We start from the raw sequence: 25383 nt of genomic DNA, 5'->3' as shown, positions 1-25383 counted from the left end.
CACAGATACAACACAGTGTCTCGATGTTACTGGAACCCACAACCCTTCAATCATGAGCCAGGCATCCTACCACTAAACTACTGTGCCTCACTCTTCACCTGTGAAATCTGTTTGTCCCATGTCAATTTCACAACAAAATGTAATGTGGTTTGCTGGTTACTTGTATTCGTTATCATAATACATTTTCTCTCATTATGAAAGGCAAAAGTTTAACTGCTGACAAAAATTTCCCAGAGAACAGTAATACTTGCAAATAGCTATCTCAATCCAGAAAACAAAATGAGAAATGAAGATCAGATTCTGTTCAAAAGTACTAGTAGTTTATTTAATGATGAAGACATTATTAAATGACAAAGGTGAGAATGAGTCTTATCTTGTGTATAAGACATTCATAAAACAATGAGCACTACAGTGTGAGGAAATCGCATTTTCAAACATTCAGTCTTCAGGCAATCCCATTCTTGTTCGTTCCTTGTAATGGTAAGATTTCCTATGGGACAGTATCACATTTTAACATGTAGTCACAGAGAAGTTCACGTCACTTTTAGCTGTGCAAGCACTATAAAAGATCCCTGTCCGATCTCCTATATAAACACTGGTTATCAAAGATCCTCGTCTGATTCGTCGGACTCCTCGAGCGCCTCCTGTAGGTACATTAACCACAAGGTATGTTATCATGTTCGATCAGTAAAGATAATATTAATTTCATGTCCAGAAATATTTATTTTACCCCGGAAAGTTTCTTTTACAAAAAATGTTTTAAATATTAACAGTTTTCAAGAGGAAAGGAAATCTTTGATCCTAACATGTACTATAATATTATAATCAACAAGACTTTCAAAATCCAATCCTTCTACTAAAACAATATAAACACCATATTTACCTTTGCATATTTTTCTGCTTCAGTGAAAACATTCTCTGGAACTCTCTCGTGTTTACCTCCAGTGACTACGAAATAACAAAAAATTTTGATATTTATATGACATAATATAACACTTCGAAAATGGTTTAAGGAATAAGTTGTTAGTGGGGATTTCAAAGGTTTCAGAGAAAAGGAACCATTACAGTACATCAAAAGTAAAACTTTGATATCACATATTTCCAAACCGATGAATCTTATTGAAGACTTTACAGTACATCCTGATAATATTATTTATCACATATTCAGTGGATCATTCGATATGTATTAAGAGAATCCATTCATACTTCTACTAGGTAATTACAAGTGTACAAGAGAATCCATTCACACTTGTACTGGGTAATTCAAGTGTACAAGAGAATCCATTCACACTTGTACTGGGTAATTACAAGTGTACAAGAGAATCCATTCAAACTTGTACTAGGTAATTACAAGTGTACAAGAGAATCCATTCACACTTGTACTAGGTAATTACAAGTGTACAAGAGAATCCATTCACACTTGTACTAGGTAATTACAAGTGTACAAGAGAATCCATTCACACTTGTACTAGGTAATTACAAGTGTACAAGAGAATCCATTCACACTTGTACTAGGTAATTACAAGTGTACAAGAGAATCCATTCACACTTGTACTAGGTAATTACAAGTGTACAAGAGAATCCATTCACACTTGTACTAGGTAATTACAAGTGTACAAGAGAATCCATTCACACTTGTACTAGGTAATTACAAGTGTACAAGAGAATCCATTCACACTTGTACTAGGTAGTTACAAGTGTACAAGAGAATCCATTCACACTTGTACTAGGTAATTACAAGTGTACAAGAGAATCCATTCACACTTGTACTAGGTAATTACAAGTGTACAAGAGAATCCATTCACACTTGTACTAGGTAGTTACAAGTGTACAAGAGAATCCATTCACACTTGTACTAGGTAATTACAAGTGTACAAGAGAATCCATTCACACTTGTACTAGGTAATTACAAGTGTACAAGAGAATCCATTCACACTTGTACTAGGTAGTTACAAGTGTACAAGAGAATCCATTCACACTTGTACTAGGTAATTACAAGTGTACAAGAGAATCCATTCACACTTGTACTAGGTAATTACAAGTGTACAAGAGAATCCATTCACACTTGTACTAGGTAATTACAAGTGTACAAGAGAATCCATTCACACTTGTACTAGGTAATTACAAGTGTACAAGAGAATCCATTCACACTTGTACTAGGTAATTACAAGTGTACAAGAGAATCCATTCACACTTGTACTAGGTAATTACAAGTGTACAAGAGAATCCATTCACACTTGTACTAGGTAATTACAAGTGTACAAGAGAATCCATTCACACTTGTACTAGGTAATTACAAGTGTACAAGAGAATCCATTCACACTTGTACTAGGTAATTACAAGTGTACAAGAGAATCCATTCACACTTGTACTAGGTAATTACAAGTGTACAAGAGAATCCATTCACACTTGTACTAGGTAATTACAAGTGTACAAGAGAATCCATTCACACTTGTACTAGGTAGTTACAAGTGTACAAGAGAATCCATTCACACTTGTACTAGGTAATTACAAGTGTACAAGAGAATCCATTCACACTTGTACTAGGTAATTACAAGTGTACAAGAGAATCCATTCACACTTGTACTAGGTAATTACAAGTGTACAAGAGAATCCATTCACACTTGTACTAGGTAATTACAAGTGTACAAGAGAATCCATTCACACTTGTACTAGGTAATTACAAGTGTACAAGAGAATCCATTCACACTTGTACTAGGTAATTACAAGTGTACAAGAGAATCCATTCACACTTGTACTAGGTAATTACAAGTGTACAAGAGAATCCATTCACACTTGTACTAGGTAATTACAAGTGTACAAGAGAATCCATTCACACTTGTACTAGGTAATTACAAGTGTACAAGAGAATCCATTCACACTTGTACTAGGTAATTACAAGTGTACAAGAGAATCCATTCACACTTGTACTAGGTAATTACAAGTGTACAAGAGAATCCATTCACACTTGTACTAGGTAATTACAAGTGTACAAGAGAATCCATTCACGCTTGTACTAAGTAATTACAAGTGTACAAGAGAATCCATTCACACTTGTACTAGCTAATTACAAGTGTACAAGAGAATCCATTCATACTTCTACTAGGTAATCACTTGTGTACAAGAGAATCCATTCATACTTCTACTAGGTAATCACTAGTGTACAAAAGAATCAATTCATACTTCTACTAGGTAATCACTAGTGTACAAGAGAATCCATTCACATTTGTACTATGTAATTACAAGTGTACAAGAGAATCCATTAACACTTCAACTAGGTAATCACTAGTGTACAAGAGAATCCATTCATACTTCTACTAGGAAATTACAAGTGTACAAGAGAATCCATTCACACTTGTACTATGTAATACCAAGTGTACAAGAGAATCAATTAACACTTCCACTAGGTAATCACTAGTGTACAAAAGAATCCATTCATACTTCTTCTAGGTAATCACTTGGGTACAAGAGAATCCATTCATACTTCTACTAGGTAATCACTTGTGTACAAGAGAATCCATTCATACTTCTACTAGGAAATTACAAGTGTACAAGAGAATCCATTCACACTTGTACTAGCTAATTACAAGTGTACAAGAGAATCCATTCATACTTCTACTAGGAAATTACAAGTGTACAAGAGAATCCATTCACACTTGTACTTTTTTTTTTTTTTTTTACAAGAGAATCCATTCACACTTGTACTAGGTAGTGTAGTTACAAGTGTACAAGAGAATCCATTCACACTTACACTAGGTAATTACAAGTGTACAAGAGAATCCACTCACACTTGTACTAGGTAGTTACAAGTGTACAAGAGAATCCATTCGCGCTTGTACTAAGTAATTACAAGTGTACAAGAGAGTCCATTCACACTTGTACTAGGTAATTACAAGTGAGCAAGAGAATCCATTCACACCTGTACTAGGTAATTACAAGTGTACAAGAGAATCCATTCACTCTTGTACTAGGTAATTACAAGTGTACAAGAGAATCAATTCACACTTGTACTAGGTAATTACAAGTGTACTAGAGAATCCATTCACACTTCTACTGGGTAATTACAAGTGTACAAGAGAATCCATTCAAACTTGTACTAGGTAATTACAAGTGTACAAGAGAATCCATTCATACTTCTACTAGGTAATCACTAGTGTACAAAAGAATCCATTCATACTTCTACTAGGTAATCACTAGTGTACAAGATAATCCATTCACACTTGTACTGGGTAATTACTAGTGTACAAGAGAATCCATTCATACTTCTACTAGGTAATCACTAGTGTACAAGAGAATCCATTCACACTTGTACTAGGTAATTACAAGTGAACAAGAGAATCCATTCACACCTGTACTAGGTAATTACAAGTGTACAAGAGAATCCATTCACACTTGTACTATGTAAATACAAGTGAAGAAGAGAATATTCCATTCACAGGTACATACAAGATGTTTGAACTTCACCTTTCAACTGTGACTTTCGCCTTAAAGGACCTTTAGGTCTTGCTTAAACTGTACATCGCCTTAGACTTAAATGTTGACTTCAGTCTTGAAAAGAAGGAAAATTTTGAATGAAGACTCTTAGAAAAATAATAATAACAGCAAAGGAAGATGTCATTGTGTGCTGATGGGATATAGTGTTACTGGATATACATACCTTCTCCAACCCAACTTAGCTCCAATTCAAAGTTCTTGTCTTTCACTTCATCATGGACAATATAAATACTGGAATATGAATTACACCATTGTATTACAGAACTCTTCAAATCAGTAACTTCTCAACTAAGTTTACTCCCCAGACTGTGACACCATGCATTACCGTACTAAAATCCCTTATTTCTAACTGCTGTTCAAAATATTTCGCCCACATTTTATTGTTAAGTTGTTGAATACTTTGTCTTATAATATAAATACTGCTTTAATAAGTGCAATTACACCATTTCCTGAAACCTTTCTGGGGAAAACATTGTAAAGACCAAACATAACATTTTAAACAGTCAATATATATACCATATTAACATCGAGTGTTTATATACCTACTAAAATAAGACTTGAGCAAGACAAATTTGATTTCAGAAAGACATGTTTTTTCCATATGATATTTCTAATCTTACATTTTTGCTACTTCCTTCACCAGATCTCGTATTGGCATATCTCTCATCTGTAATAAATAGCAATCACTAAAACACTGACCAAAAGTCCAAATGACAACAACTCTACAGAGACAATTGATGGTATCAATCATTTCCTCATTTATAGAAACTTTGATGTTGCAAGTGCTTTGACATTTCGTCTGTATCTATAATGACTTTTGTAATACAAGTTGTGTTGACAGAGTTGTGATACTGTACTAGAAATGAGAGTGATCAAACATGAATTAAAAAACCTTTAAATATATACAAAAATATCACATTTATTAATATTAAGTCTGAGATGTTTTATTTAAAATAAAAATACATTACTTTATATATATATTTTTTGCATTATCGAAACAACAATGTTGAGCTTTAATTTAAGTCAGACAAAATGTCTATTGACTGTAAAAACTGTAATACCTTTAATTTTTCAATTTCTGTCTTTGCTGCCTGCTTTGCTTTGCCTGTGGCACAACCATGATATCCCTATGTAATAAAGCAAGATGATGACCTTTAATATATAATATTGACAACAAAATATAGAAAGCTTTGTGTGTACTTACAATAAATATGTTATAGAACAGTTTAAATGACTAAATAAACAAAGCCAGGGACCCCAGGCTTTGACAGTACAAGATGTGCTTAAAAGTCAGTTGTTGGTAATATCAGGTTTGGCTGTTACACTGTACTTACATTTAACTGTTTCCATGTAGGTTTCAATTTAATATTTAGTAAGAAAACGAAAGTAGTTGTAGAGCAATATACAAACACACACCAAAAATACATTTCTTCAAAATCATATCGGAACAGTTTCATAGTACAAAACTCTTTTACAAAGGTAATATATGTCAAAATAAAGTACACATGTATCGAGCCATTTACAGCTGTAGATAGATACATACCCAGGACACTCCTGATGGGTCGATCATATACATCTGTGGTCCGTCTTCTCCGTATGACCCAACTATAGCACTGACTCCAAATGGTCGTACACTACTGGTTAGGGTGTGTGCATGTACATACAGTGATACCCTGTCTGTCATGTGCTGCAAAACACAATCATAAACCGACACGTCAGTATTTTAGATCAATTCATATTCAATAATAATAAAAACCTCTCGTGTAGTAATCTAAAGTTTATATATGTATGAGCAGTAAATAGAAGAAAAAGAAAAATGCGAAATAAGAAGCTGAGAAGATCTGGGTTTAACAAGTTGTCCTATATCTTACTTTAAGTGGAATGGGACAGCCATAGTTATATCTGTAGTTAGAACACTCCTCTCTGGCCGTCTCCACTACCTGTCGGGCATCTGCTAACAATCCAGCTACAGCCTGCAAAAGCAAACCGTTGATAACATTTTAAGGCAGAATCTTTGCACCTGTTATAAGGTGAATAAAATACCACTTTTATGTTTTGTAATATAGATATACTTAGATAAGTGTATAACTATGTGTTGTTATGTCATGAACCAATATGATTTGTTGTACCAGATAATGTAAATAATATACAAACCACTCCTATATGTTGGTCTACATTGAAAATCCTTTTGTTAGCCCCAGCTTCGTACAGCTTGGATGTGACAAGTTTTTCAACACCGAACACAACTCCATCCCTTCCTCTTACTCCCACTGCAGTTCTGAAAGAACAAAAAAATCAAATCAAGTTAAAATCAAAATTGCTCTACATTACACATACTAGTACTGTATAGTACTACATGAACAAGTATGTAAACATTAAAACGATAACATAAACCCAGGAAATGTTGACAGTTAACTGAGAGAACTTAAGTGAAGTACATTTTATTATTTTATCGAACACAAGGACAGTAGATGTATTTTGAAAATTCTACATGTCGTTCTTAATTTTCCTCAAGTCATGATAAGTGTTTAGCGTGTGCCCTAAGAAATGGTTATAACAACAAAAATGTCTATTTAATACAAAAATCAACACCAACATTTGACTACTAGTTGATTACTCAGATATATATAGAAGTAAAGGTTTTAAGATATTAGCAGCTGATCATTATTTGAGAATCTATGCATCAGAATTACTTCCCTTTGACCTTATTTAAGTCACTTAACTGAAAAACTGGCTGATGGATGCTGAAAGTGGTGTTGATAAATGCAAATAATTTCTTTTTAATTAAAGCTTTAATTCATGTTATTGTCCCATTATTTTATTTATCAATGTATTGTACAGTGGAATATATATGTGCAGTAGATATTTTTTTATAATGTTTTGCACAAACAGTTTATTAACTGGTATTACATTTCCATTTAATATGACTTTATATAACACAGGTAAAACTAATGTCAGTTGTAGTTTATGTAATATACTGTATTACAGTGATGTAAAGAGTAATAATATAATATCAAGATGAAGACATTATTTTAGTGATTCATGAACACCCACCCTCACAAAAGGAGTGGAGTAGTTTAAATATTCTAGAATTTTTTAATGGTACTTTCTCTTAGCTAATCATCATTGTCATGGTATTACAAATCTAGTGTTAATGGGAAACTACAAAAAGAATCCTCTGAAGTTTTCATCTATATTCTAGCACAGTCAACTGTTTGTTTCCAATTTTAAGCTACATGTGTAGAGAACGTTAACCTTGATCATGAGATAGTGGTCAAAAGTAAATATGTAGCTGAGATCATTCATTTTTCATCTGCTAGGAGTTGGAGGCCCAGACCTCTGGTTTAATAGTCTTACAATCTACCAAATCTTAATGAGCTAAAAAGAAATTCTCCTTAGCTGAATGAGTAGGAAGCAGCTAGTATTTTGTACAAGGGTGACATGTTTCTCCATAATTTCCTGTACATAAATAGGTTGAACACTAGTTCATTTACATATAGCAAAACATTTACTCACCACCAACAAATGGATGGTGTTGTAGAAAAGCAGAGTAGGAATGTCTGTAAATTTTAAGTAAATCTAACTTGAAATGTACATGTACAATGTAATGAACATTTAATAACTACTCTACTGAGACTGACAGAATGGACAAATCTTTTAGGTATTTTATAACTGGTAGATAATAGGTATCAAACAATAAATTGTAGACATACCCACTGTTTTCCACTGCTTTCAATGCATATTCTACCTGGAATACTCTCCCATCTGGAGAGAACTGGGCTGCACTGAGATCATACTGCAAAAGAAAGAGTTACAATACTAGTAATACATTCATACGATAGTGAGACAGAATTGTAAGTTTAAACAGAGAGAATATTAAGTTGTGACAGTACAGGTTGTTCAAATATTATGTCTGAATTATATTAGGAGACAGTAGACATAAGGTGTCAATGGAAAATTGATAGTGGTCAGAAAAAATAATCATTTTCAGCTATTATTTCATTCCTTGTTAGGTAATATACCCGAGGCCCATGGGCCTTAACGGTCACCCGGAGTTCTGATATATTTATACAGAGAGTTGATTTTTTTGTTTTTAAAACATGAACAGAAGTATTATATTCAAAGTGACAAAAAACAATACAACAACCTTAATCAATATCTAGCATACAGATTTAAGACTAAAAAGTATTTAAATTTAGCACCTCTGATTCTAAACAAGGAAAATGAAGAAATTTTAGCACACCGACTCTTTTGGGCACCTTTGGTGGTAGAGCTGGCTCAAAATATTCAAAGTATCATTTGCCATAATAAATGTTGCCCCCCACCCCCCCCTTCCCAAGGGGTAAACCTGAGACCCTAGCTCCATAAAATTCACAATTTTGGTAGAGCACCTCAAAACCTTAAGCTTACATCTATGAAGAGTATTTGATTCTACCATATCTGGGTCTTCAGAAGAAGATTTTGAAACTTCAGTCAATTCAACCCTTTTTGGCCCACACCATCAGCCCCGGGGGGTCAGTCAGGGCTCATATGTGCATATATACCATCAAACTGCTATCCAATACTGATAATGCTAACCCAAATTGAATTACTTCCAATGTCAATTAAACAAATGTTAGTCAAAAATGTGATTTCCCTATATAAACTGTAGTAAAGTTTACCCCCTCCCCAGGGGTAAACGAGAGAACATAGGGTCATGACATTTACAATTTTGGTTAAGCACCTTCAGACCCTTCCATCTATGAAGAGTATTTGATTCTACCATATTTTGAAATTTTAGTCAATTTGACCCTTTTTGGCCCCGCCCCTCATGCCCCTGGGGACTGGGGATCAAATCAGCCACTTTTTTTGTTGACCTTTGGCCATGGAAGGTTTCTTGCAAAATTTCATTGAAATTAGTTCAGGGGTTTTGGAGAAGAAGTCGAAAATGTTTACGGGCGCACGACAGACAAAAGGCGATCGCAATAGGTCATTTGAGACTTTGTCTCAGGTGACCTAAAAATCTTATTTCCATAGATTTATTTGTTAATACTAAAATTTCAAAGTCTCACTAAAATGAAAAATGAAAATTAAAACTGCTCAACCAATTCCAAGAAATACAATATTAATTAGTTAGTTGGTTCAACATATGTGTTTGTATGCGTGGGGGTGTGCATGTCTGGTTCGAGGGTCTACAGGTTTGAGTATACATGTTGGGTTTATAGCTACGATTTGGTGTACAATTTTGTGAAAAAGGATCCTTCTTGTGTGACAGCGCCGTGTTTGTAGTGTTGGCCATTGTAGTGTGTGGATCATATCTGTTACTGAGCTAGTGCTGTGGTATCTGTTGTTTACGTAGCGTGCTGCTCTTCGTTGTGTTTTTTCTATTTGTTTAATTTGGTTTTGTGTTGTGTGGATCTCAAATGGAAGAGCAGTATTCAAGTTTTGGTCTGACCAGTGCTTTGTATGCGTGTTCTTTTATATGTGGTGAGTTTATTTTTAAGTTGCGCGTTAGAAAACCTAGTATAGGGACCTATTGACATTGGCTGTGATGTTGTTAATATATTTGTCCAATAGGAGGTTATTTTGTAATGTTAAGCCTAAGTATTTGCTGGATTCTATTTGGTATAATGTGTGGTTGTGGAGTTTGTAGTCATGGTGTATTTTGTTGCGTTTCGGTGTAATGTTGAGTATGTTGCATTTGTCGGGGTGAAATTTCATTAGCCAGTCTGTCTCCCATTGTCCTGCTGCGTCAAGGTCATGTTGTAGTTTTAGTGTGTCTTCTTTGTTGTTTATCGTCTTATATGAGCCGCCGGCTGGGATTTGGGTCCTTAACTTCTAGCTAATGAAAAGGGAGAAAAACGGGAATTTTGACAGACGTCATATTTCTATTCTATTTCTGTTTCGCGCGAAAACGGAAATCTCACTTGTTTTACAAAAATGTACAATATAACTTGTATTATTCCCAAAACATATATATAATGTAACTACTGAAACTAAAAAGCTATCTCTTAATTATTCAAACAATATCATACACTTTAGATATCAATAATTAATCAAATTGACTTAAATATCCAAGCGACAGGGATTTCCGTTCTCTGGTGGGCACACTTCCGGTAGATTGTTTACATTCGCTACGGAAGATGACAGACACAGTGGCTGCGTTTAAACTTGTGACATGTAGCAGCCTATCTTCCACCCAATTTAAAGTATATGAATTTATGTGATAGTGTGATAGCTGCAGAGCTAGACGATCTATTCAGTCACTTCTTTCCCGTTTCTTCGGCTAGTAATCGGGCTAAAAGTTGGCCAAGTTCTGGCGTGTGGGACAAGGGGGTGCAGGCTAACTTGCACGTCTACATTTATACAATGTGACTTGCAGTTTCAAAACGCAAATAAGTCAATCGACTAATCATGTTTTCTGTACTTAAATAATATCAATGTGCATTAACTCGAGAATGTAAGGACGCATTTTTGATGCAGTTCTTCGGATGCATGGGGACACTTAATACTAATATTAATACCCGGCCTCCTCTGCCCCGATTAAAAAATGTCGTCGTCAGAAAGCTACGTTATCGCAGCTAGGGAACACTCAGAAGAAAGAAAAACATGCTGTAAAATATGAGGTTTGTAAACATTAAGAAAAATATGTGTATTTTTTATTGTATAATGAGATAAATGACCAAATGCTTTTAATGAATAGAAAGCGTCTTCAAGTGACAACAAATGTTGCCAGACAAAAACTATAAAAATACTGAATAAAGATTTGTTGTTAATCTGACTATAATGCACCTTTATATCAAATTTCAATTTGATATTTGAAAAATTGACCGAGTTATGATGAATTGAGTTTTACGATCTGCGGCGTGGCACGTGTGTGTAATAACCTGTACAGTTAAGAAAGCGTCCCTAGACAATGTCTTTAAAAACTCTTACTAAAGTAAGCGACATCAGAGGATATGTTATGAATAAGACTTTTATTGATATATACTCCAAATTTTAGCTAGATATATGAAAAAACGACCGAGTTATGGTGAATTTATTTTTTACGATTGGCGGAGTGGCACACGTGTGCGAATTGAACTCCGCAGATCGTGAAGCGTCTTCAGACTTTACCTCTAAGATTAACCACGGAATTAGATTAGATTGATATCTAAGTCCGTGGATTAATCTATAAGTAAGCAACATCAGAAAATATATTTTTCATATGACTATGAACACCTATGTGCCAAACTTCAGGTCGATATTTGAAAAAATTACATAGAAATGATGAATTGAATTTTTACGATTGGCGCCGTTGCACATGTGCATATAGAAATTTACATATCGTGAAGCGTCTTCAAACTATATCCCTAAAATTCATCTAAAAAAGTAAGCAACATCAGACGATATGTTATTCATATGACTATAACCACGGACTTAGATAATTCCGTGCTATAACACACTTTTATGCCAAATTTCAGTTTGATATTTGAAAACATTGACCGAGTTATCGTTAGATAAATTTTACGATGTACATGTAAAAGTATGAAAATTTACAGCGTATCACACATGTTAGTCCGAATTATTCTGAAGTTTTATCGACTTTTTTCATATCGGTCTGTCGTCGATTAACGTCAGAACTCCGGCCCTCTATAATATGCGGGAAATATGCGACCCGCGCCCGGAGCGCACTTCAAACTGATATTTTAGAAACAAATCGTCACTTTCACACACATTTCGCACATGGATCGAAAGATCTGTTCTTTATGTACAAGATGAACAACATACATAGCATGCCTCAAACAACCAATACAATCACTAAAAACATATTTTTTCAAACCTACTGTTACTGTTTTACTCTAGTTTTTTGGTAGCCCCGCCTTCTAATGTCACATGACTAAAATCTCGCTGGCCTACGTCATAATGTTGGGAAATACCTTCGGTAACGCGAGATCTCGTCAAGTCATGTGACATCGCTCATGGCCTAATTTCCTTTAAAAAAATGGGTTGGTATAGAAAACGTTGGAAAATACTTTTCGTAATGTTTTTTGAAACATGTTATTGATACCACCTAGTGCATTTGGTTGAAAGTGAGTCAAGGTCATTCATTTGAACTAACATGGTAGTCCTTCATCCCAACATGCTACAGGCCCACTATCAGTACCCTGGGCTCTTTGGTTATTGAGAAGAAGTTGTTTGAAGATTTTAACATATTTGCCCCCTGTGACCTTGAAAGTTGGTCAAGATCATTTATTTGAACAACCTTGATAGTCCTTCATCCCAACATGCTACAGGCCCAATTTCAGTACCCTGGCCCTTTTGCTTATTGAGAAGAAGTTGTTTGAAGATTTAAGACATCTGACACCAGTGACCTTGAAAGTGAGTCAAGGTCATTCATTTGAACCAACTTGGTAGCCCTTGATCCCAGCATGCTACAGGCTCAATATCAGTACCCTGGTCTCTTTGGTTATTGAGAAGAAGATGTTTGAAGATTTTACGACATTTGACCCTGTTACCTTGAAAGTTGGTCAAGGTCATTTATTCGAACAAACTTGGGAGCCCTTGATCCCAGCATGCTACATGCCCAACATCAGTACCCTGGGCCATTTGGTTATTGAGAAGAAGATGTTTGAAGATTTTAACATATTTGCCCCCTGTGACCTTGAAAGTTGGTCAAGGTCATTTATTTGAACAACCTTGATAGTCCTTCATCCCAGCATGCTGCAGGCCCAATATCAGTACCCTGGGCCTTTTGTTTATTGAGAAGAAGTTGTTTGAAGATTTAAGACATCTGACACCAGTGCCCTTGAAAGTGGGTCAAGCTCATTTACTCGACCAACCTTGGTAGCCCTTGATCCCAGTATGCTACTGTCCAAATATCATCTTCCTAGGCCTTTTGGTTATTGAGAAGAAGTTGTTTGAAGATTTTACGACATTTGACCCTGTGACCTTGAAAGTGGGCCAAGATCATTCATTTGAACAAACTTGGTAGCTCGAAAGTTGGTTAAGATCATTCATTTGAACAAACTTGATAGTCCTTCATCCCAACATGCTACAGGCCCAATATCAGTCCCCTGGGCCTTTTGGTTATTGAGAAGAAGATGTTTGAAGATTTTAACATATTTCAACCCCTGTGACCTTGAAAGTGAGTCAAGGTCATTCATTTGAACAAACTTGGTAGTCCTTCATCCCAACATGCTACAGGCCCACTATCAGTACCCTGGGCCATTTGGTTATTGAGAAGAAGATGTTTGAAGATTTTACGACATTTGACCCTGTTACCTTGAAAGTTGGTCAAGGTCATTCAGTTGAACAAACTTGATAGTCCTTCATCCCAACATGCTACAGGCCCACTATCAGTACCCTGGGCTCTTTGGTTATTGAGAAGAAGTTGTTTGAAGAAATTAAAGACATTTGACACCAGTGACCTTGAAAGTGGGTCAAGGTCATTTATTCGAACAAACTTGGAAGCCCTTGATCCCAGTATGCTACAGGCCCAATTTCAGTACCCTGGCCCTTTTGCTTATTGAGAAGAAGTCATTTGAAGATTTTACAACATTAGACCCCTGTGACCTTGAAAGTTGGTCAAGATCATTTATTTGAACAAACTTGGTAGCTCGAAAGTTGGTTAAGATCATTCAGTTGAACAAACTTGGTAGCTCGAAAGTTGGTTAAGATCATTCAGTTGAACAAACTTGATAGTCCTTCATCCCAGCATGCTGCAGGCCCAATATCAGTACCCTGGTCTCTTTGGTTATTGAGAAGAAGTCGCTTGAAGTTTTTACCTTTTCGTAATGTTTTTTGAAACATGTTATTGATACCACCTAGTGCATTTGGTTGGAAGTGAGTCAAGGTCATTCATTTGAACCAACTTGGTAGCCCTTCATCCCGGCATGCTACAGGCCTAATTTCAGTATACTGGGCCTTTTGGTAATTGAGAAGAAGTCGCTTGAAGATTTTACAACATTTGACCCCAATGACCTTGAAAGTGGGCCAAGGTCATTCATTTGAACAAACTTGATAGTCCTTCATCCCAGCAGGCTACAGGCCCAATTTCAGCTCCCTGGCCCTTTTGCTTATTGAGAAGAAGTCATTTGAAGATTTTACAACATTTGACCCCAATGACCTTGAAAGTGGGCCAAGATCATTCATTTGAACAAACTTGGTAGCTCGAAAGTTGGTTAAGATCATTCAGTTGAACAAACTTGATAGTCCTTCATCCCAGCAGGCTACAGGCCCAATTTCAGTACCCTGGCCCTTTTGCTTATTGAGAAGAAGTTGTTTGAAGATTTTACGACATTTGACCCTGTTACCTTGAAAGTTGGTCAAGGTCATTTATTCGAACAAACTTGGGAGCCCTTGATCCCAGCATGCTACATGCCCAATATCAGTACCCTGGGCTCTTTGGTTATTGAGAAGAAGATGTTTGAAGATTTTAACATATTTGACCCCTGTGACCTTGAAAGTGGGTCAAGGTCATTTATTCGAACAAACTTGGTAGCCCTTGATCCCAGTATGCTACTGGCCAAATATCATCTTCCTAGGCCTTTTGGTTATTGAGAAGAAGTTGTTTAAAGCAAAAAGTTGACGCCGGACGGACAACGGACGCACCCCGCACCATAACATAAGCTCACTTGCCCTTCGGGCAGGTGAGCTAATAAGATAAAAAATAACTTTTAATAAAGATTAATGCTTAATACCGTCGGTATTTTCATATTTTTAGCGATTCCTGCGGTATTGTTAACATGTCATTCGTACATGTAGAAGTAAAAACAAAAGTCGGTTTTCTAGCACACATGTTTTGGGAACTTTTAACTTTTGGAGCTTTATCAAATGTTGACAATTCCCGCAAGACAACTAAGCTTGAAATTTTGCGCATGCGCGGCCAGTTCATAGTCACTGGTACCAATGACCATCAAAAGTATTGCGATTGTTGCATGCTGAAAAAACTCGGGAACTTATTTTTCTACGTACACCATCCACGAACTTAGACTTAATCTAATTACGTGGTACATCATAGTATTGAGACTGATGAATAGTATAAAGTACATAAACCCTGAATTCGATCGGAAACTTCATAAGTTTGAAACTTGAGCAAGTGATTCATTGATTTGCAATTGTTGTTTTTCAATCTTTTTGTAAAACACCCTCGCGCTTAATCGTTGGCAAAATCTTTTCTGACCAATATGTCTCTATACGTGTTCTATACGACTCATCAATCTTTAGCGAGATAGTAATGGATTTCATATCAAATATCAAGTCAGCAAACTTTTCTTGTGTTATTTTGTCATAGATTATGCATAAACTGAACTTTTTAGGGGCACCATCTTGTTTAATATAAAGTAATATAGAGGTCTCATTGTTAACGTAATTGATTATACCATCACATGCACAACAGCATGTCAGTGAAACAATGTTTATACAGCAATATGATCTGGGCTGGTCGTATTCAGCTATACATATGTGACACGCCGAGAGCTTCATACGTGCACTCATAAAACTTAAATACCCCACGATAACTCGTTAATTTAGCCCCCTGATTTGGGAACTGAAATTTTCCTTGGCCAATAAAATGATGGGAAATGAACAGTTATTTATTTATCTACAAAAAAAACCAGTATTGAATATAGGAAAAACATATTCTGTGCCTTAACTAAACTGCCTGTTTTGTTTTCTGAAAATGATGTTTAACAAATATTTGAGAAAAACAATCACTAAATTAAAACAGCAAGATTTTGAAGTTTTTCATTCAAATGAAAAATGGTACTGTTGGAACAAGTGACCTCATCAACCTCAAATATTTACATGGGGAAAGTCTGAGGGTAAGTATACCAGCATATTCAACTAAAATATAATGGTCAAATACTTATCACACATGATTATACTGTACTGAGTGGTTGGGTGGTGAAGTGGATAGCGCACTTGCCTTTCACCAAGGCGGCCGGGGTTCAATTCCCCAACCAGACGTGAACAGATATGGGGTCACCTGCCCGATCACGTTGGTTTTCTCGAGCTGGGCATGACCCATTAATAACACCCCCCTCCCCCAATTTTTTTTTTTATAAGCTGAAATATGTTATTTCATATTGTTGTAAAATAAATAAAGTTTATCTTTAACTCCTGTACAAGTTTTGACCAAAGTGTCGCAAGAATATATACGCTAAAGAGAAATAAAAATTGTAACTAATCCGAAAGACAGAAAGCCATGATTTTCTTGATTTGTTTTCTTATGTTGTATTTTTAGATATAATCTCTTCAATACATTAAAAACTCGTTGAGCTGGGCATGACTGACATTCAAAGCGGCGACGTAAAAGACAGTGACCTAGCTTGCAACGTCAAATCTCTATTTTATTTCATGTATGTCATGGTCATTACAAAGTGGTATAGATTTGTGAATACTGATTCAAGATTTTGTTGTAAACATATTTTTGTCACAGCTATAACCAGATGACTTAATAACATATTTTATTATTTTCGTTTAACTGCTCTGGAATTTCCCTTTACAATCTTACTCTAACCCTAACTTCTGGAGTGAAGCCAGAAATAAGCAGTTAAAATTAATATACATATGTTACCCGCCGGTATCAATCCTAAAAGTAACGTTAGAAATTATGACGTTGCAAGCGACGTCAGAAGTTATATAGCATACTTTTATGTATGACGTATCTTTAAAGTGGCGTCAAATCAAAAAATATTGACGGACTGACATATTTTTTATATCATTGTGATCAGAAATGTCTCTAGATTTCGAAATCACAAAATTGATTTTTCACTGCTTAAGGACCCTAATCCCAGCCGGCGGCTCATATATGATGCGGTCGTCTGCAAATAGTCTAAGTGTACTGTATTTCATGTATTCATAGAAGTCATTGATGTAGATGAGGAAGAGGATGGGGCCAAAACAGGTTCCTTTAGGGACCCCAGAGGTTACTTGTATTTTGTCTGATTGTTTTCCCTCGAGTACTACTGTTTGGGTGCGGAATGAGAGAAAGTCTGTAATCCACGCGTGTGTTCTCTGTTATCCTGTAATATTTGAGTCTGTATTGTAGTCGTTTGTGTGGGACTTTGTCAAAAGCTTTGTCAAAGTCCATAATGATGATGTCTGTCTATTTGTTTGTTGTTGTTTGATGTGAGATCATGTATGAATGTGGTGAGCTGTGTTTCACAGAATCTGGAGGATCTAAAGTCGTGTTGTAGGTCATATAATATGTTATTGTTCTCCAGATGTGTCATTGTGGCACTTGTTATGATGTGTTCCATGATTTTACATGTGATGCAGGTTAGTGAAATTGGTCTGTAATTTGCTGGGTTGTACTTGTCTCCTTTTATTGTATGTTGGGTTTCCGTTTGCGTGTTTCCAATCTGATGGTAGTGTTCCTGTAGTGAGCGAGCGGGTGAAGATTTTTGTGAGAATGGGTGCTGTGATAACACTTAATTATTTAAGTATTCTGCCATGTATATTATAAGGTCCTGTTGCTTTATGTGGGTTGATGTTGTTGAGTAGTTTATAGATGCCTTGTTCTGTAATGTGTATTTATGGCATGAGAGGGTGTGGAGAAGGTATGGGGCAGTCCTGTTCTGTGGTGAAGGCAGATTCAAATTGTTCGTTTAGTATGTTTGCCTTGCATGAAGTGTCAGTTTTTAGGGTTCAATATTTACGTAATGCGGTTATGTCAGTGTTTTCTTTATCATTTTTTCTATGTAGTTAAGATAAGCGTTGCGTGTTTGTTTTTGTAGTTCTGATTTTGCTGATTTGTATTTCTGTATTAGTTCGTGTTTTGTTTTGCTTTTCGTCTGTAATTGTTAACATTTTCTCATGATTCGAAGAAGAGAATGTATTATCCAAGGGAGTTTGGATTTGTATGTGATGTGTTTTTGTGGGATATTTTTGGTGACTGAATAAGTAGGTGCTGTTTTGAACATGTTCCAAAGATTGTCTGCGGTTTGGTTAGTTTGTTAAGTTTTGTGTTTAGAAGTGTGAGGTTGTTTCTTATGTTATTCAAGTCAGCTTTATATATATATATTGTAGAGGTATATGCTTCTGGGTTATCTTCTTATTCTTTTCAGTCGAACATCGATTTCAGTGTAGACTATGTCATGGTCAGATTTGCCTATAGGTGGTGTGGTTTCAATCTTGTTAATGATTGATGGTCTGCTTGTAAGTGGCAGGTTGAGTATGTGGTTTGCTCTGGTGGGCTTTGTCGTTATTTGTGTAAGGGAGTTGTTGTCTATGATGTCCAGAAGGTGCTGGTGAAGTTTTTGTTCTTGTTTGCCTGGTATGGTTGTGTTGTTTTGCCAGTCTTTGTGTGGTAAGTTGAAATCTCCACTTATGCATGTTATTTTGTTGTTGTTTTGACCTAGTCTGTTCATAGAGATTTCTAGTTGTTCTAGTTATATATACCCTTCAGTGACACGAGACAGAGGGGGTATTTTTTTTTACAAAACACTTTAAAAGGGAAACAACTCAGAATTGTAAAGGTTTTAACTTCTAATGAAAAATCAAATTTATAATGATTTTATTTAAACTGAGTAACCAATTGTATAATCGTATATAATCAAGCGGGGGTTAATAAACAGTTTATTTTTACGCATATCATAGAAATGTGTTTTTTTGTATTTACTGTTATTAATTTACGATTTTGACAGAATTTCAGGGTCCTGTGCTAATATTATACAAATCTTGCTCTGCTATACAAGTGTAATCAACAAACGTAGTATTAAATAAATCAAACATAATCGTGCTGAACAATGTACAAAGCCATCGGCTCCATGATTCATGACTGACAATGAAGTTAAGATGATCTATACAATCAAAAATTTTGGAAAAGTATTTTATGATATGTCTACTACACCATGTGACTGACGTCTCTATCGAAAATGTTCTCATCCTAAAACGATAGTTGTATTCTTGTCAAATATATGTATTTCATATATCTCCTTTAAGCGAAACACACTGATAACATAACAATTCTTGGTCTTACCCCTGTTCCAATAGAGCTCATTTTCACGTTTTTCAGCTTTGTCACTTCTCCCAGTAACTTAGCTTCACTTCCGGTTCCGCACCGGGTCCAATGTAATAAAATAAACGAGTGTCCAGTTGTCAGTATATAATAAATCCTTCACGCCAGAGAAGCAGTTTTAATGATTTTTTATGCATGCTGGCTGAAATGTTGTTCTTTCCTTTACAAAATAAAAACATTCAAAAGCAAATGAATTAGTATATTTTAGCAGTTTAAAGAATATTTCCGGATATTATCATGAGGCTCACAGTCAGCTGTTTGCACTCGCACCTTGTCAGGAAAAGATTTAGCCTGCAAATGTTAGTAAGGTATCGTTATCAGATTGCAGTGGACCGCAGTTTTCTCGTGTAAATTCCATAAGTGACATTTTGTAGTTTACTTTGCAGTGTTGTCCACTAAAAAAGAATGATGATAGTGAGTAAGTTTTGTGAACGAGCATTTTCAAGAATGGTGCTCTGCTGGTCCTCACCAGCCTCAACACAACATAGGCGGCGTTTTTCTGTGTCGATGAAGTCAAAAACAGGTAAGATGAAGATTAAGCCCGTTCATCGTCATAACGGAATATTCCCTAGTTATATTATCTCCCCTTGCGTCCATGCTTACCTTATACTAATAGTTATCTCCCTTTAATTGTTTCAAGTATCAGCAGAAGCAGTTCATGTAAAAAGGACATAAAACAAAATGTGGTCTAACTTGTTAGACAAATTCAAAGCATTAAAAGCTAACATGTTAAATGTGAACACATTAAATATTGTTTTAAATATTTGTTGGGTGGTGAGGTAGCGCAGTGGATACTCATAGCGCACTCTTGCCTTAATCTCCAAGGCAGCCACTATTGGATTCCCCAATCGGACTAGTTTTTCTTATTTATACGGACATGAAAATGTATGGGGTCACCTGCCAAACCACGTTAGTTGTCTCTTCATATTCCAGTTTCCACCCACATTAAGACACTAAGATTTTAAAATAGCCAACAGGAGGGATTTATATAAGTTGAAATAAATTAATGTTTCATAATTGTTGTAAAATTAATAAAGTTTATATTAAATGCTGTTTCAATTTATCTGACCCAGTTATTAAGTCAAGAAACAGTTAATTATGCTTAAAAAGACTGGTGATAGGTAAAATTACATATTTTTTCTTACGCATGATCTGAGATTTTGACAACCCAACAATGAACAGATTATCACAATAGACCTTTTTTCTACTAGATTCATCAGTTTTCGCCTATTGATAGAGAGTGTATACACACTCCGTCAAATAGGTTACTGGTAGGGTGTACTGACCTGACGGGAGAGGGGGTAGATCTACACCCTACCAGGTAATCTCTTACAGATTGACTGACCTCATTCTATAAAAAGACAGCTGAAGTCCATAATTGTATAACAGCTAGTCACCTCAATGAATATTAGCATTCATAATTGATAAATAATATGTTTGATAGTCATACACAAAAGGAAAGAGTGAATTCAAAATTGCAGAACACTGACTACTGAAATAGTAAATGAAAAGTACATAATGATATAGGTTCTTTTTGTTTGAATGATACATTCTATTAAATCAGAACAAGGGAAGAAGCTTTTCACCCCCGGCCCACTAGGAACATCAATGACTGTCAGAGAAGCTGCACTCCCAGACCTTGGTTCTAGAGATGTCGTGTTCATAGAAAAGGTGAAATACCTGCGCTCCAGACTTGTCCAGATTGCTGGTAAGATTGAACAAGAATTAAAATATCAGTGGTCAGCGAGAGTCAAATACAAGTGGCCATTGCCTTGTGCAATTTAAATTCCTGTCCTGCTTGCATTTGTAGCCTCTGAATAAAGAACATGCCCGTCAGACAAATTCTGCTGATAATGATCTAAACCGATTTTAACACTAGCCAGAGTTTTGAGGTGTGTGAATAAAAAACAACATTATTTTGTACTCTGATCTAAAATCTCATCAAAAATAAAAACTTTGAGTACACCTTATAGATATTCTTGTTTTGGTGAAGATCCAATTATAAACGTATGAGATATTTGAATAAATGAACTGGTAATATATATATTTGTTTGTTGGGGGGAGGGGGGATTCAGAAATACATCATAAGAAAGCATTACTTCACCTGTTTATTTCTTCTTTATTATGTTGTCATATATGTGCGTTATTTTATGATACCCTAAACTATAGTATCTGTGTTAATTTACCTATATATATCTACTTATCTCCCTTCTGTGTTAATTTACCTATATATATCTACTCATCTCCCTTCTGTGTTAATTTACCTATATATATCTACTTATCTCCCTTCAGTGTTAATTTACCTATATATATCTACTTATCTCCCTTCAGTGTTAATTTACCTATATATATATCTACTTATCTCCTTTCTGTGTTAATTTACCTATATATATATCTACTTATCTCCTTTCTGTGTTAATTTACCTATATATATCTACTCATCTCCCTTCTGTGTTAATTTACCTATATATATCTTCTTATCTCCCTTCAGTGTTAATTTACCTATATATATCTACTTATCTCCCTTCAGTGTTAATTTACCTATATATATCTACTTATCTCCTTTCTGTGTTAATTTACCTTTATACATCTACTTATCTCCCTTCTGTGTTAGTTTACCTCTATATATTTGCTTATCTCCTTTCTGTGTTAATTTACCTTTATACATCTACTTATCTCCCTTCAGTGTTAATTTACCTATATATATCTACTCATCTCCCTTCTGTCTATTTCATGCTTGTCTAGGCTGATTATCTTACCTGAAACATTCATCATCTGACCTGCTGTTTCCACTTACCCTGTGTTATACTGTGTTTATTGGAGACAATCTTACCCTTAACATGCATTATCTGACTTATCTCCCCTTTGTCCTATGTCACCCTAGTCTATGTTGATTCCCTCTCAGCCTGTGTTATACTGTGTTTATTGGAGACAATCTTACCCTTAACATGCATTATCTGACTTATCTCCCCTTTGTCCTATGTCACCCTAGTCTATGTTGATCTCCTCTCAGCCTGTGTTATACCGTGGTTATTGGAGAAAATCTTGACCATCTGACTTATCTCCCCTTGGCATATGTCATGTTTGTCCAGGTGTCAATGAGGAAGACTATACCACTGTTCCAATCCAGGGGAGTGGAACATTTGCTGTGGAAGCTGTTATTCAAACAGCTGTCCCCCGTAAGGGTGGCAAGGTGAGATAAACTTTTCTGTCATGTTTGACTTCAATGGTGAGGGACTGGGATACATGTTTAGGGAAATTAATGTTCCAAGTTATGACACATGTCTGCATATCATCATCCACAATAGTCCAGGGGGTAACACTCACTTTTGCTCACTGCTGCCCTGGAATGAAGACATGCAGCTAGCTATTTGATTGGTCTAAGGTAAAATAAAACCCCAACCAATGGCTAGGTTAACACCTGTCCTTTGAAGATAACAGAGGATCGACACCCGACTTCAAAGCCAGTCAATTTTACCTTAACGCAACTGCAAGATCAAGGGATCAAACTAGTCTTCTTGTCAACCAACAAGGTGGCGCACAGTTAGCCTTAGTCCGAATTATTATGACGTTTTATCGACTTTTTTCATATCGGTCCGTCCTCGTTTAACGTTAATCGACGACGTACCGATATGAAAAAAGTCGATAAAATGTCATAATAATTCGGACTAAGTTAGCCTTTGATTTTGCTATGACATATTCCAGGGGTGCAGAGAGAAAAGTGAGCATAACCCCTGGAGTATCGAGGATGGCATATCATGTACTTTACCATTTGTAAAAAAACATAGAAAAAATGTCAACATCCTTTGAATTGTTAATACAAACCTGTATTAGCATGTTTAGGTTAATGATGATATATATATTCTGTTGTTAGCATTATCCTGTTTAATTATAATCTAAATCATTTATTTGTGCCTATGATACTATCCAATAAACACATTTCTTTTATTTGTATTTTACTATCATAACTTTTGTTTTTACTATAAAGGTATTATTACTAGAGAATGGAGCGTACGGTAAGAGGATTGTCAAAATGTGTGAGTACCTGGACGTACCGTACCACCAGGAGAGCTTTCCTGAGGACCAGAAAGTGGATGTGAACAGAGTGGCAGACATACTAAGGGCAGATAACTCCTTCACAATGGTCAGTGTTGTACACTGTGAGACAAGTTCAGGTGTTATCAACCCAGCGATGGAAGTGGGGGCTGCTGTCCGAGAGATAATACCAGGTAAGTAAAGGAAGAAACCATATTGGCTACAATACCTCTGATCATTATTCATCATTTAAGGTTTAAATTTAATACTGTTCAGTGTCAAAAACCTAATTCTAGTCATAGTGTTGCCTTGTTGAAAGTATTTTTATTCAGACCAGTTTTAGGTATTTTGTCAAGGTATTTTCATAGTACAGTATTGATAAGATATACCTTTGAGTAAAAGTGGTCTATGAACAGTTCCTGTAGCTTTCTATGCTGTAGTGTACATTAGTACTAGTGAATTGGTAAAGATCTTGTTTAAGTCAGTGATTTGTCTCTGTAGACTGTGTGTTCTTTGTGGATGCCATGAGCAGCTTTGGTGCTGTACCACTGGACATGATGGCTGGCTCGGTAGACTTCATGGTCAGTTCAGCCAACAAATGTCTACAGGGAATCCCAGGCTTCTCCTACACTGTGGCCAGGAGACGTGCGCTGGAGAAGTGTAAAGGTAACGTATAATTAACATTTACAATCACATCATCAAATTGTTTTCACAAAATACCATGCAAAAACCAGACAGGTATGAATTAATATACCCACAAAATAACATACAATTACCTCACTAGTACGAATATACCCAAGAAAATACCATACAAAAAACAGACAGGTATGAATTAGTATACCCACAAAATAACATACAATTACCACACTAGTACAAATATACCCAAGGAAATACCATACAAAAACCAGACAGGTACAAAATATACCTGGGAAATACCATGCAAATTCAAAACAGGTATGAAAATACCTGGGAAATTCCACGTAAAAACCAGACAGGTACAAATGTACCTGGAAAAACCATAAAGTAACTGACAGAAATCCCAATGTATCTTAGTTATTGGATAAAAACGTTAAACGTTAAAATTTTATTTTTTAACAATAAGATAATTGCTAAAAAGGAAACTGAAATTTCAGTGCGTGTTTGGTTGATGTTTGCTTCATTTTAGGAAACTCAAGGAGTTTGAGTTTGGATTTGTATGACCAGTACCAAGGGCTAGAAGCTACCGGTCAGTTCCGATTCACTCCGGCCACTCACACAATGCTGGCCTTCTGTCAGGCGCTGAAGGAGTTTGATGAGGAAGGTGGTCTCCAGGGAAGATCTGCCAGGTACATATAGGATGAGGTCAGAGATCAGGGTCATAATGGCTTTCATTGATCATATCGATGTTGGTAGGAATACCACTGGTTTGTTGTCATGATCAGCTGTCATTTTCAGCTTTCTGTTGGTATTGATAGACAAAAGGTATACTGATTGTACTGGAAACAATACACTTCATTATCTTTTTCAATGAAATATACATTATTATTATTTGGTAGTACATGTAGCTGGTCCCTTTTCATTATACCGTTTTTTGTGTGTGTGATAAACATTTAATAAAAAAATTATTCGGACTATACCAGATACACTTTATGTTAAGAAATCTACGGTTTATTTTTGAGACTCATATTTTCAAACTTTTAGGTTAGAAATGACTGACAGTGATCTGATATAGAGCTTAACATGTGGTTTAAAATCCACACTCTTAAACAGCAGCAAAATAACAGAAAAATAGTGATCCTCCATGTTATAAGTACAACAGTACATGTTATAAGTACAACAGTACTTGTTATAAGTACAACAGTACATGTTATAAGTACAACAGTACATGTTAT

General features: G+C 35.7%; 2 protein-coding genes across 3 annotated transcripts in view; one reads left to right on the top strand and one right to left on the bottom strand.

Annotated features, from left to right (window-relative positions):
- Nucleotides 1-298: 298 nt before the first annotated feature.
- LOC110461448 (proteasome subunit alpha type-3-like) lies at nucleotides 299-19546 on the bottom strand. The gene is made up of 10 exons (XM_021514901.1): nucleotides 19439-19546; nucleotides 8208-8290; nucleotides 6649-6772; nucleotides 6366-6467; nucleotides 6038-6181; nucleotides 5556-5621; nucleotides 5115-5161; nucleotides 4658-4725; nucleotides 884-948; nucleotides 299-644 (listed from the first exon to the last, which is right to left on the bottom strand). The coding sequence occupies exons 1-10, from the start codon at nucleotides 19457-19459 to the stop codon at nucleotides 603-605; spliced, it is 762 nt and encodes a 253-aa protein (XP_021370576.1). The 5' UTR covers nucleotides 19460-19546; the 3' UTR covers nucleotides 299-602.
- Nucleotides 19547-19641: 95 nt separating this feature from the next.
- Nucleotides 19642-25383, top strand: part of LOC110461447 (2-aminoethylphosphonate--pyruvate transaminase-like) — an 8907-nt gene continuing 3165 nt past the window's right edge. Inside the window, exons 1-6 of one of the 2 annotated variants that reach the window (XM_021514899.1) lie at nucleotides 19642-20000; nucleotides 21042-21185; nucleotides 22570-22670; nucleotides 23466-23706; nucleotides 24014-24178; nucleotides 24678-24837. In XM_021514899.1, the coding sequence (XP_021370574.1) occupies nucleotides 19883-20000; nucleotides 21042-21185; nucleotides 22570-22670; nucleotides 23466-23706; nucleotides 24014-24178; nucleotides 24678-24837 (929 nt within the window). In that variant the 5' untranslated portion in view covers nucleotides 19642-19882. Of the gene's footprint in view, nucleotides 20001-20573; nucleotides 20799-21041; nucleotides 21186-22569; nucleotides 22671-23465; nucleotides 23707-24013; nucleotides 24179-24677; nucleotides 24838-25383 lie in introns of those variants that run through there. The other variant, XM_021514900.1, reaches the window with a different exon arrangement.

This window comes from Mizuhopecten yessoensis, unplaced genomic scaffold (genome assembly GCF_002113885.1).
Source record: "Mizuhopecten yessoensis strain PY_sf001 unplaced genomic scaffold, ASM211388v2 scaffold10621, whole genome shotgun sequence".
In the NCBI taxonomy this organism is placed as follows: domain Eukaryota; kingdom Metazoa; phylum Mollusca; class Bivalvia; order Pectinida; family Pectinidae; genus Mizuhopecten; species Mizuhopecten yessoensis.
The sequence above is the reverse complement of the archived record's forward strand: the minus strand, read 5'-3'. Positions and strand labels throughout refer to the sequence as shown.